We start from the raw sequence: 11,540 nt of genomic DNA on the forward strand, positions 1-11,540 counted from the left end.
CGGCCTACGTAGGGTTGCCAGGTGCGTGACGCAGCCATCCCCCTATCACAGCGTCCCCCTATCACAGCGTCCCCCCCATCACAGCGTCCCCCTATCACAGCGTCCCCCCTATCACAGCGTCCCCCCCATCACAGCGTCCCCCCTATCGCAGCGTCCCCCTATCACAGCGTCCCCCCCACCATCATCCCCCCATCACAGCGTCCCCCTATCACAGCGTCCCCCCATCGCAGCGTCCCCCTATCGCAGCGTCCCCCCATCACAGCATCCCCCCCATCACAGCGTCCCCCCATCGCAGCGTCCCCCCCACCATCATCCCCCCCATCACAGCGTCCCCCCACCATCATCCCCCCATCACAGCGTCCCCCTATCGCAGCGTCCCCCCCACCATCATCCCCCCCCATCACAGCGTCCCCCTATCGCAGCGTCCCCCTACCATCATCCCCCCCATCACAGCGTCCCCCCATCGCAGCGTCCCCCTATCACAGCGTCCCCCCCATCACAGCATCCCCCCCATCACAGCGTCCCCCCATCACAGCATCCCCCCCATCACAGCGTCCCCCCATCGCAGCGTCCCCCCACCATCATCCCCCTATCGCAGCGTCCCCCCCATCACAGCGTCCCCCCCACCGCAGCAGCAGCAGCAGCAGCAGCTGTAACAGGGAGGTTAAACTCTATTTAAGAGTTAAAATATTAAAGGTTAATGTTTACGAATGTGGGTTTTTAATGTGTTTTATTTTGTTTATTATGCTTGTTTTTATATTTGGTGTTTTATTTGTATATAAATCAGTGATTTCCAACCTTTTCTACCGTCGAGTAAACTGACAAACCCTCATTAAGTGATATATTTTCATATATTAAGAGTTCAGATTATAATAGTCTATAAACTGTACAATGAACAGAAATAGTGAAGACAATAACCGCAGGATGTTTGTGTCAAATGGTCGATTTGTGTGAATTTTATTTATAATTTTATATCAGAGATGAGTTTTGCTGCTGTTTTTATATCCTTTTTTTTAATAAAATTATCTATCTGTATTATATATTCTTTATTTCTAACAATCCTACAGACATAATAAGTTTCTTCTTTTTGGACGAATTCAATGTTTTACTCTCTCCGTTGTTATATTAGTGTTTTTTAATGCAGCAGGAGGCTGTTTATCAGAGATTAAAGGCTCTGTGAATACAACTTGTGTTCAGTTCTTCAACGTTTATATCTTAAATAATAATCTAAACTAAAAAAGAAAACTATTTCATTCAGTTTTATTCTCAGAAATTAATGAAATCCTGTCTTATAAGCGAACTGTGTCTATTTTACGCCCCTTAAAGTCAAGAAGGCCTCACAAACTTCCGTTAAGCTTCGGTAAAACTAAACTAAATACTAAAAGTAGGTGTGAAAACAAACACTGAAACGAATACAAACTGAACGGAAACTGAACTTTTTAACTAAACTGAATTAAAAACAGATATTAAAAACTATAATTACACAATTATTAATTCATCAGTTACAAGTATATTATCTGTAATTCACCGACATGTGACCAAGAATGTTAATTAAAAAGTACTAAAGAGCTTAATTCTTAAAATAAAATGGATTAAATGGTTAAAACGGGGGTTTCTAACAAACCTGGCAGCTCAGAAAGGAGAAAGTACCCGTATGTGCTCCCCTGATGGTGCGTTCAGGTAACCCTCGTTAAATCTAACCCTTCTTAAACTATGTGGCCAAAACAAAGTCTAACAACTCCTCAGACATTAAAAACACAGATTTCAGGAGGTCAGTCTGAACTCTGAAGTTCTGTTGTAGGTTGAAATCAGTTTCGCCTCTCAAAACCTTCCCCGTGACACCAAATTCACCCCCCGACACTCCCTTCGTCTCACCCGATGATAACCCTAACCCGGAGAGCGGTCTTACGTGTCACTGTTTATAACACTTTACTTCAATATTTGTTGCATACATTACGAGTTTAACCACATCTCCAGACACAGTTACTCCACTGACTGTAGCTTATGATACAAAATATAATTGAAAATCATCAAATTAAACCTGTGGTGCAGGATGTATTTTCTTCAAGCAGAACCACTCTGCTGTCAGACATTATAACTTAATTATAACTTTAGTGAAGGCTCAGTGTGGCTTAATAATAATAATAATAATAATAATAATAATGTTCAGCTGCAGTCCCTGGGCTGGTGTAATGACAGGAACAACAATACTGAGCATAAAGCAAAGCACACTTCATTAAAACACATAACACCATTAAAAACAAGGACAACAAAGTGTATTATATGGAGTGTGTACACACACACTTGATCAGCATCAGTAGATATTAATTATTATATTAAAAGATCAGCTTAATAAAACATAAATACTTTGACATACCAATGAAAAAAGCTTCTAATCAGAAATCAGATCAGATTTCGGTTGTTCAGGGTGCTCACACAATGTTAAAGAATAGAAATAATACTTATATTACAATATATAGACTAGAAATGTATATATATATATAAGTTAAGAAAAATTAAAATAGAAACATAATAAGAGCCTATGTACCTTTAAAGTAATAAAATATATACACAATATATACAAAGTAAATTAAATAACATTACCACAATAAAGTCAGTTAAATTAGTATTTAGATATTAGATATATTACAACATCTTATTTACACCGTTTGTCGTTATCGTAGTATCGCAGAATTCCAGTAACCCTGAACGCACCATCGCCCCCCAGCTCTGATTGGTTGTCAGCAGCATTCCCGGAAGAAGGAAGAGATTTCGCACAGAGGAGGAAAACTCTGTTGACAGCAGGGAATATCAACCTTTACCACATTCCCTGTCTTATTAAACCCCCCCCCACCCCGCCAGCGCTGTTGCATTCAGGGTTGTGGACCTCGCAGCCAGCTCTCAGGGTACTTCACGGTCCTCGTTAATGTGCACACTCAGAGGAAGCTGCTCTCTCTCTCTCTCTCTCTCTCTCTCTCTCTCTCTCTCTCTCTCTCTCTCTCTCTCTCTCTCTCCGGTTAACTTGTGCTTGTGAACTCTTCCAGGTATGGAACATGGCAGCGACTGAAACGCAGCTTATGTTAAGCGTCGGATTAATCGGTGAGTTGTCACTTCTCGGTTCGTGTTTTTCTTTGTTTTTCTGGGTTTGTTTGTTTGTTTGTTTGTTTGTTTGTCTCAGTGTGTGTAAGCGGCTGTACGCGCAGGACCGTCACATGACACCAGTGTGACCCATCAGCAGGGGCTCCATGTCCCTTTATTGGTTCATTGATCCTGCATGTGAGGCAGTCTGCAGGAATGAACGGGTCCCTGAATGCATCCTGTTATGTGGGAATCACAAATTGAATTAAAACCTATTAAAATAATGATTTTTTGGGGGGTTTCTGTAGACCAGGACACCTCTACACCTCTACACCACTACAGCACTACATTATAATGATGACAGCTCTTACTATTTGCATATTGCACTTGGCCAAACTGTAATAATATATCAATTAATGCAGTCATGTCCTGTAACGTAGACGATTATTGTGGCCAAACTACATTGGATACACAATATTATCACGGTAATCAGGAGAATACCTTTCATTTTATATAGAAACAATATATTTATTGACTCACAGAAAGGCGCCTCCTCTCCCTGTCCTTTATTTTGGAGTCTATGCTCGTTCCACACGTCCGATCCTTCAGCCATGGTGACAGGATTAGGAGTTTGGTGGTGAAATGTGGGCTCAGGAAGTTAATATACGACGAGCTGGAGAGCTTTTTGAAGTAAAGCAATGTGAGAATATTCACGATTATCACAATACGTTTATCTAAATGTTATAAAATCAGTATAAATTCCAAATGTGTTCCTTTAAATTCATTTAAAACTGGATGTTATTGAACTATTAATCATATAAAAGTGGATATAATTAGAGACCTTTAATTCCTTTAACATCAAAGTCTTGTTCAGCAAAAATGGGAAACACTGTTGGATTGTTTATTATTTATACATCCAAAGATCTTCTTTAAAATCCAGACCAGACCTCTAATTGAAACCTGCCTTTATTTGTCAGCATTGTTGTAGCCACACCAGGCTGGTAAGAAGAGACGTGCATCTAATTGGGACACTGTTTGTTCGAGTAAAGACGCCCTGGCTTACAAATCTTGTTCTTCAGATGTAAGAAAACTTGTTTGTTTGGTTCACAAACTCCAACAAATGTCACATCATCATGATTTTAATAGTGAAAAGGAAATTTGTGATGCAAAAAACACGAGTCATCTCGCAGTATCTGTCAAAAATAATCGTGATGTGATGATTTCTTTTAACTTTATTGTGCAGTCCTTCATATAATAGTGGTTAAGATAATTTCATACAGTTTAAGTGGAGCAACGTGGAAAAATAGTTCAAATCTGGACCTTCCAACCATTTATCCATTACTTTTATCTAATTAATTAGATTATTCATCCTCTGCTCGCTTGTTAAGTATTTTTCACAAACTCCGCAGTAGATAAAAGTAACTTTTGGTCATATTTACTGGAAGTTTCACCACATCCTGACAGTAGTTCATGAGTCAGATAATGAGGTTCCTCTGGTTCGTTATAGTGCTCCTAATTGTTTGTCTCCAAACCAAAACAACCAAGTCTCAGTCTCTCAGCGGCTCACGGTGGTTCAAAGAAGTTGCTCCACTCGATATGTGGATGTATTGTTTTTAAATTAACCCATTTTTTCCCCTCTGTTCTAATATGTAAAGGAATGAACTGTGGTTTTATTTGTCCTCTCCAGAGAAAGATGTGAATGGAGACACTCTGTGGGTGTGGTGCTATCCCTCCGTGAGCTCCGACCTGAGGAAAGTCCTGCTCAGCAAGTGCTGTCTGACGCAGGACGGCCGGGACTTCCACACCTTTGTGTTCGGTCAGTTCTGTCGTACCTGGTACTACATCACCACGGTGGAGGTGCAGGAGCCCACAGCGCTGAACAAGGTACAAGGAGACTCTGGACTCTGGCATAATGAGAGTTTTTATCTGATATATATATTTAATGAAGTTGTATTTCTGTTTCTGTTTGTTCTCTTCAAGGTCACTCATTTTTCAATAGTTGTTACAGCTAAAGACTTCAACCCGGAGAAGTACGCTGCACTCAGTAGGATCCTCTGCAGGTACAGTGTGCCGTTCACGTGACGCCGTTTGTACAGTTTTCTTTTAAAAAGTTGCAGTTTCTCCATTTTAAGTGGGATGTTTTTTTTTGTCTTCGTCGTCCAGGATGTACATCAAACACGGCAGTCCGGTGAAGATGATGGAGGCGTATGTGACCGTCCTCACCAAAGGAATCTGCCAGAGTGATGAAAACGGCTCGTTTCTAATTAAGGACTATGACGTCCGGAAGGCGTACCTGGCCGGTTCGGTCAAAGGTAAGAGGAACGTTAATCAGTAGTTTGACCACTTTTGTAGAAACAGTTTCTGTGAATAGTGATGTTATTTCCAGGTTGGTGTCTGTTTTCATGCAGCAGTTCCTTTCAATCCAAGACGGATTTCTCCTTTGAGAGACAATAAAAGCAACCTTGAACCTTTAAATGAGCAGATCCTACAAGGAAGTTCTGCATATAAATGTCGTCCTGTGTCGGACAGCAGTTGTTTGTTTACAGTGATAAAAACAGGGAGACCAGATGTCCCCAATTAAGAGCGGTTGTCCTGAATCGTGTCCTCTTTGGCTCAATAATTGTATATTTAGATTAAATGTGTGAATGAGCTCCAATGAGAGCTGTCTGTATGCTGACTTGGAGGTAAAAATGCTGAGGAGAGCTGACTTGGTGACAAAGTAATGAACATATTGTAGCTGAAGCACTGAACATATTGTGTATTTTGGAGTCTGCCAAATTGTCATGAATAATTAATGACATAGCAGAGATAACAAGCTGCTGCTGTCACCAGAATAAAAGACTCTAAATCAAAATGAGAGAAGTTTTTTTGTTAAATTATCAGTTGACATGTATTTATATCAGAGTTTTACTGTCTGAATCTGTGAAAATATTCTGATCACATCACTTATGTAGGCTATAATTCCTGCTTTTAGTTATTAATGTTCTTTTGTTTTTGTAAAAGTATTATTGATTGAGTTTTCACTTGTCAAATGCACTGATTGATCATAAATAACAGACTGTTTATGTCATTCGACCTCTTTTGAACCTGAGGGAGAGTGTGGGAGGAAACTGTGATAAAAAGATTAAAAAACAATCTTTGCTGCTGAAAAGATGTTTAAAATTACAGTTTTTTAACTCAATTATGTCGTCGTATTTCCTTTATAAATATAATTATAGTTCATTTTAGCTGTTTCCTTATTCTAAATAATATATTTTTTATTCTTCGTATTGATTTTATTTGTTATGTCCGCCTGCTTTCTTATTTTTTTAATTTAGTTTTTAGCAAAGCTTTTATTTAATACTATTGTTACACCTTTATAATCAATTTAATTGTATTTTATTGTCATTTTTATCGTTGTGTCCTATTTTAAAATCTCCCTCATTTCATTTTTATTCCATTCTGTCTTATTATCTGTCGTCTGTGAAGCATTTAAACTGCTCTAAGCTGTATGAAAGGTACTATACAAATAAAGTTTGATAAATTGATTGTAATGAACATTTCTCATTGTGGTCACCAGATAAAGGTGATATTTTCCATCTAAGTGCTAAAACACAGCAGCGGTTCATAAACATTCACTTTAAACACGATCTTTTCCCTCGGAGATGAAAGTAATCCGGTTTACTTCCGTGTTTTTTGCCGCTCTAACTCAGATGTGGTGTCCCAGTTCGGTATGGAGACCATCATCCTGTATACCGCTCTCATGCTGAAGAAGAGGATCGTTGTCCATCACCCTCGGATTGAAGCGTTGTTGGAGTTTACAAGGTGCGTTTAAGACTTCAGAGTGTTTGTAGTGGAGAATCTTGTCGTCTGTGGGTGACTCTGTACCTGTTTCCCCCTCAGAGTCCTGCCCACTCTGACATGGCACAGGAAAGACTGGTCCATCCTGCACCCGTATGTGCACCTGACTGACACCGAGCTAGAGGATCTGAAGAAATGCCCTGGTGAGGCTGCCTCCGCCATCTGCACTGTGATCTCATGATGGAAGAAATGAATTATTAATGCACCAATATGTTCGTTTTCCCTGCAGGATACATAGCAGGCTTCGTGGATCCAGAAGTGAGCAACAGATCGGACTTGTTTGATGTATACGTGAACCTCCCAGACAGCGTTATCACGGTGTCCCAGAGTGCCAAAGGTATGTTCAAAGAGGACGCAGTATGTTCAGGATCCAGATCTGACCAGCACTGCCTAGATTGACAGTTTGATCTGAGTTTGGTGCGTTGAGCTGGACGGACTCACTGAGAATGAGCTGTCAATCACAAGGTAGCCCCGCCCTAAAGCATACCCTGCTTTATGGTCTGTTTTACTCTAAATGAGACCATCATTTACTAAATGAACATCATGCTGTATGGAAGAAGACCTGAAACTAGAGACTGAGACCATAAACTCACCAGGAAACTGTTTACTGAGCTCATAAATCAAAGTGAGAAGTCGGCTCATTTCCACATAAGACTCTATTGGACAACTGAAACTTTGCTGCAATATCGCAGGGAAGTTTCAGGTTGTTGCAATCTCGTTGATACAGTTGTTGCATGTAGTGGGCAGCTGTGTGTGTTAAGCTACTACTTCTTTATCCCCACCCCACAAAGCTCAGATTTAAACTCTGAGTATGTTTGTAAAAGTGCGCTGATTCCTGAGAAAGTAGGACAGCGTTCCCCTCAGACTCACGTTCAGTGTCTCACCACAGAGGCCCTGGCTATGGGGAAGCTACACAAGGAAGTCGGCCACCTCATTGTGCAGTCTGCGGAGGATGCCGAGAGGTCGGACAGCCAGGTCATTAAGGTGAGAATCCCCACCCGTCTGTATTCAGCTCACAGTTGTGAGAAATGCACTCTTGAATCTAACCTGACGTTAATTCACAGGATATTTCTGTGAAGACTAAAGAGATCCTTGCCAACTTGGTGGCCCTGGCGGACGAGTGCGAAGACTCTAAAATCACATTGGAAGGTTTAAAGCAGCATCATTTCCCTCCGGCGACAGAGAACTTCCTCTTTCACTTGGCGGCTGCCGAGCAGCTCTTGCGGATATAAACCTGTGTTCAGACGCTGCGCTGCAGGATGTCAACAGCTGTTTACTGTTGGTGTATATTTTGGGATGATTACTGTTTTCTGAAAGGCTCGTGCACGCTCTCACGGTTCTCCTGAGAGTGTGCACGAGCCGCTTTCTCACAGGAACCTTCACGTGAGGTAGGAAAGTGTCACTAGAATCAAATTTTATCGTCCGCTGTCGTGCTAATATGTGACCTGACACGTCTTGTACCAGGATGTTTCACAGAGTTAGAGGATCGGTGTGGCAGCGTTTCATTTGTTCTAAATCCCACGAAAAGACCAAAACCAACAATGTAATGGATCCTCTGTGTATCTGAAGCCTGATGTATCCATGAGCCACACAGTCTGTGTATCATTTGTTATTTTATAATCAATATAGAATCTAAAATTGGAAAATGGAAAAAAAATATATATATTTTGGGCGCCTGGTTAGCTCAGTAGGAGCTGCTGCAGCGGCCCAGGGTTCGAATCCGACATGCGGCCCCAAAAATAGTTATTTTTTGTACTTTAATATTTAATCATAATTAATTAATCTTTAATTATAAATATGAGCTTAAACATCAACATCAGTTTTTATTTTTTAGTATTTTAGAAAATGTTAACAGTTAATGTTTTGCTGTGTACCATTACACGTACTGACAGCTGTCACTGAATTACTTTGTGTCGGTTTTGCAGTTCGAGCCTCATTTTTAATTTCCTAAAATACTTGCTACACACGAAGAAGACTTGATTCGTGTGACCGTTCAGAAGAACTTTCTGGTCACAAGAATCGGACACATTAAATATCAAAATCTAATTCGGTCTGTGGCCGTTTCCTATTTTTGATTTCAGTGTAAAATCTAATATTTGAAAACTGCTGTTATTAGTTTGTTTATGTTGAATTAATCAATTAATAAAAACAGCAATTAACAGCACAAAATGTGTATTAATCCGCAGCTTGAAAATAGTCCCCAACAAATGCACTGTTTACTGCTGTTTGAGTAACATTTTAGGATGTGATTTTACCCTTTTTTTTTTTTTTTTAAATAAACCTGTATATTTGAGATTATGCTTTGAAAGAATTACGTCTCCAGTACGAATCAATGGGCTTGGAGCTGAGTGCCACAGACAATAGGAGTTTAAAGACGGACTAACTCGCTGCCAACTTTGGTCTTTTCCTGGGATTTGGTGACAATAAGTGTAAGATAATGCTCGCCTTATCCTTTAACATCAGTAGTTCTGGACAAGAGGCGCTGCAGTATTTGGGCCCAATGTTGCGAGATGGAGACAAATAATCTGGTACATCTGTTTGTCTTTTTCCAGTGAATGTGAGCTTAGAAACATCACAGATCTTGTTCCCGGTCCAAAATGTTGGGTGCTCACTGGGAATCGTCCGATATAAATACAGGCAGCAAAGTGGCTCAGATGTAACGAGCATTGACTACAATTAATGAGTTAGTTGACAGAAACTGCATCGTTGCACAACACGTGAGTTTCTTTACGTTTTTTAAAATGTCACATTTTGTATTTTACTAATGACTTTAGTGCTGCACTCAGCTGAAATACAAGCCAACGGTGTTACGATGCTTTTTCAAACAGTGAAAAGATGAGCTCATTGATCTGTAGATCAGATAATGATTGGTGCTTCCATGTCCACATTGATTCATACTGCATTATGCGCGTGTCTTACTGTTCAGGTTCTGTTTTGTTTATTGCCGTTTTACATTCAACCACATTGCCAAAAGGATGGTTTTGTGCCTCAGTATTACAGATAAGACACAGAGTGCAATACACAGAAATGCTCATGTAACTAAAAACTAAATGTATTTTCATGAATTGATGTAATATTTCCTATCTATAAATACACCTAATACTCCAGCTAAATAAATTTACTATCAAAAAGTAGCTTGCTGCTTGTTTTACTGTATTAAAAATGTGTTTTTAACAAAATATTGTGATGGAATATTTCTTTTACTCTTTGACCTGGTTATTGTAAAACTATACACAGCCTGTTTATTATGTGTGTAAACCTTTAACCCTGTTTCTAACTTCACTCTACATCCAAGTAAACAGTTGAGACTTCACTGAGCATCCAAGGACGTAAGACCCATCATCACACCCACTCTGTTTGTGTGTTTCTCAGGGATTTGTGACTGTGTCTCAAAAACAGGGATAAAGGGACACTGCCTCTTTGATTTTTCACCCATTGGAGCCTTCACCTCCTGCTGTATGTGAGTGTGATTGTGAATCCGTGAGTGTGCGTGTCTATCCATGGATGACTGAATAAACCTTACAGAAAGCATCGATCATACTTTATCATCATACTCTTTATTTTAAAGAACAGCCACCACAAACTGGCTTCCGTACAAGGACTTCGGACACTCTGGGCTGTAGGTAAAGAGGGACTCTGACCTCAACCTCCCCGTCAAACAAGGGCAGAGATGTGAGGGCCTGACGCCTGAGGACTGAGGATCGCTCACAGCTGTGATCCAAAGAACCAGGTGGCATAGACTCTGTCTTTCTGGTAAGTGCATTCAGGGGGGCTCAGGGTCATTGATTCTCGCCACTTAGAGAGTGAGCTGTGACAGATGTGTCAGCAAGGGCAGGCAGAGACTGCTGCAGAATCACCAGAGCTTCAGGTTAAAGAGATATAGCCAGGAGACACTTGAGTCTGGGGCTCGTCTGATGCATTAAGTTGTGTGCATGTGTGCGAAAGAATTGTGTGAAAAAAGGAGTGAATGATGAAAGCAAATTTCGAAAGATTAAAGGGATCTTCATTTTAATCTGTTAATCAGTCTTTTCCGTATGCAGTGAGCTTTAAGGTCCTTGTAAACATACAAACTATAAATTTAAAATATTCTGAAACCAACATCACTTCTGAGAGAACAACAAAGGAACAATTCTGTGTTAGAGTGACTCTCAAACAACTTTAAAGGGACGCTGCCGCTTACTCCTACTGCTGTATCTGAGTGAATAAACGTTACAGAAAGACAAGATCATCCTTTGTATGATTTATTTAATATATAGCCACCACAATATTTCACATTAAAACTGTGAGAAAAAGCTGCATTTCATCTTTGAGTCTGTTACAGGCTTTGTACATTTGGACATTTATCATGAGGCTTTACAGTGACGACATCTCTATCCGCTGTAGAACACAGCTCCTCAGAGTCCTCTATGGTAGTATAACTGTCCGTCGTACGCTGCTGCCTGCAGCTCGTCCTCTACGTCCTCCCTCCTTATCTGTAAAAACAAGATCAATGTCAGCCGAGTTCATCACAAGGAAAACATCACAGCACGGGAGGACCATGAATCTTACCGTTCCCAGTTGTGGAAAGAGACTGAATGAGACGGGGATCGTTAAGAACAGAACCAATGCACCACTCAGAGGAC

The 11,540-nt window shown here is 40.4% G+C and overlaps 2 protein-coding genes across 5 annotated transcripts in view; one reads left to right on the forward strand and one right to left on the reverse strand.

Moving 5' to 3' along the window:
- Window positions 1-2,736: 2,736 nt before the first annotated feature.
- Window positions 2,737-11,540, forward strand: part of dennd10 (DENN domain containing 10) — a 9,425-nt gene continuing 621 nt past the window's right edge. Inside the window, exons 1-12 of one of the 4 annotated variants that reach the window (XR_007880454.1) lie at window positions 2,737-2,906; window positions 3,045-3,099; window positions 4,766-4,962; window positions 5,059-5,138; window positions 5,242-5,390; window positions 6,771-6,882; window positions 6,961-7,061; window positions 7,148-7,255; window positions 7,808-7,902; window positions 7,983-8,306; window positions 10,291-10,378; window positions 10,487-11,540. The exon at window positions 10,487-11,540 is cut by the window's right edge and continues 621 nt beyond it. Coding sequence is in view for 1 of the 4 variants with exons in the window: in XM_051376075.1 (XP_051232035.1) it covers window positions 3,054-3,099; window positions 4,766-4,962; window positions 5,059-5,138; window positions 5,242-5,390; window positions 6,771-6,882; window positions 6,961-7,061; window positions 7,148-7,255; window positions 7,808-7,902; window positions 7,983-8,150 (1,056 nt within the window). In the remaining 3 variants the exon portion in view is untranslated. Of the gene's footprint in view, window positions 2,907-3,044; window positions 3,100-4,765; window positions 4,963-5,058; window positions 5,139-5,241; window positions 5,391-6,770; window positions 6,883-6,960; window positions 7,062-7,147; window positions 7,256-7,807; window positions 7,903-7,982; window positions 10,098-10,290 lie in introns of those variants that run through there. The other 3 variants (XR_007880455.1, XR_007880453.1, XM_051376075.1) reach the window with 3 other exon arrangements.
- sfxn4 (sideroflexin 4) overlaps window positions 11,146-11,540 on the reverse strand; it is a 4,863-nt gene continuing 4,468 nt past the window's right edge. Inside the window, exons 13-14 of the mRNA XM_051376091.1 lie at window positions 11,467-11,540; window positions 11,146-11,390 (exon numbers count right to left, since the gene is read on the reverse strand). The exon at window positions 11,467-11,540 is cut by the window's right edge and continues 35 nt beyond it. Of these exons, the coding sequence (XP_051232051.1) occupies window positions 11,313-11,390; window positions 11,467-11,540 (152 nt within the window). The 3' untranslated portion in view covers window positions 11,146-11,312. The remainder of the gene's footprint in view (window positions 11,391-11,466) is intronic.

The sequence above is a fragment of the Dicentrarchus labrax genome, unplaced genomic scaffold (assembly GCF_905237075.1).
Source record: "Dicentrarchus labrax unplaced genomic scaffold, dlabrax2021, whole genome shotgun sequence".
NCBI classification, from domain to species: Eukaryota; Metazoa; Chordata; class Actinopteri; family Moronidae; genus Dicentrarchus; species Dicentrarchus labrax.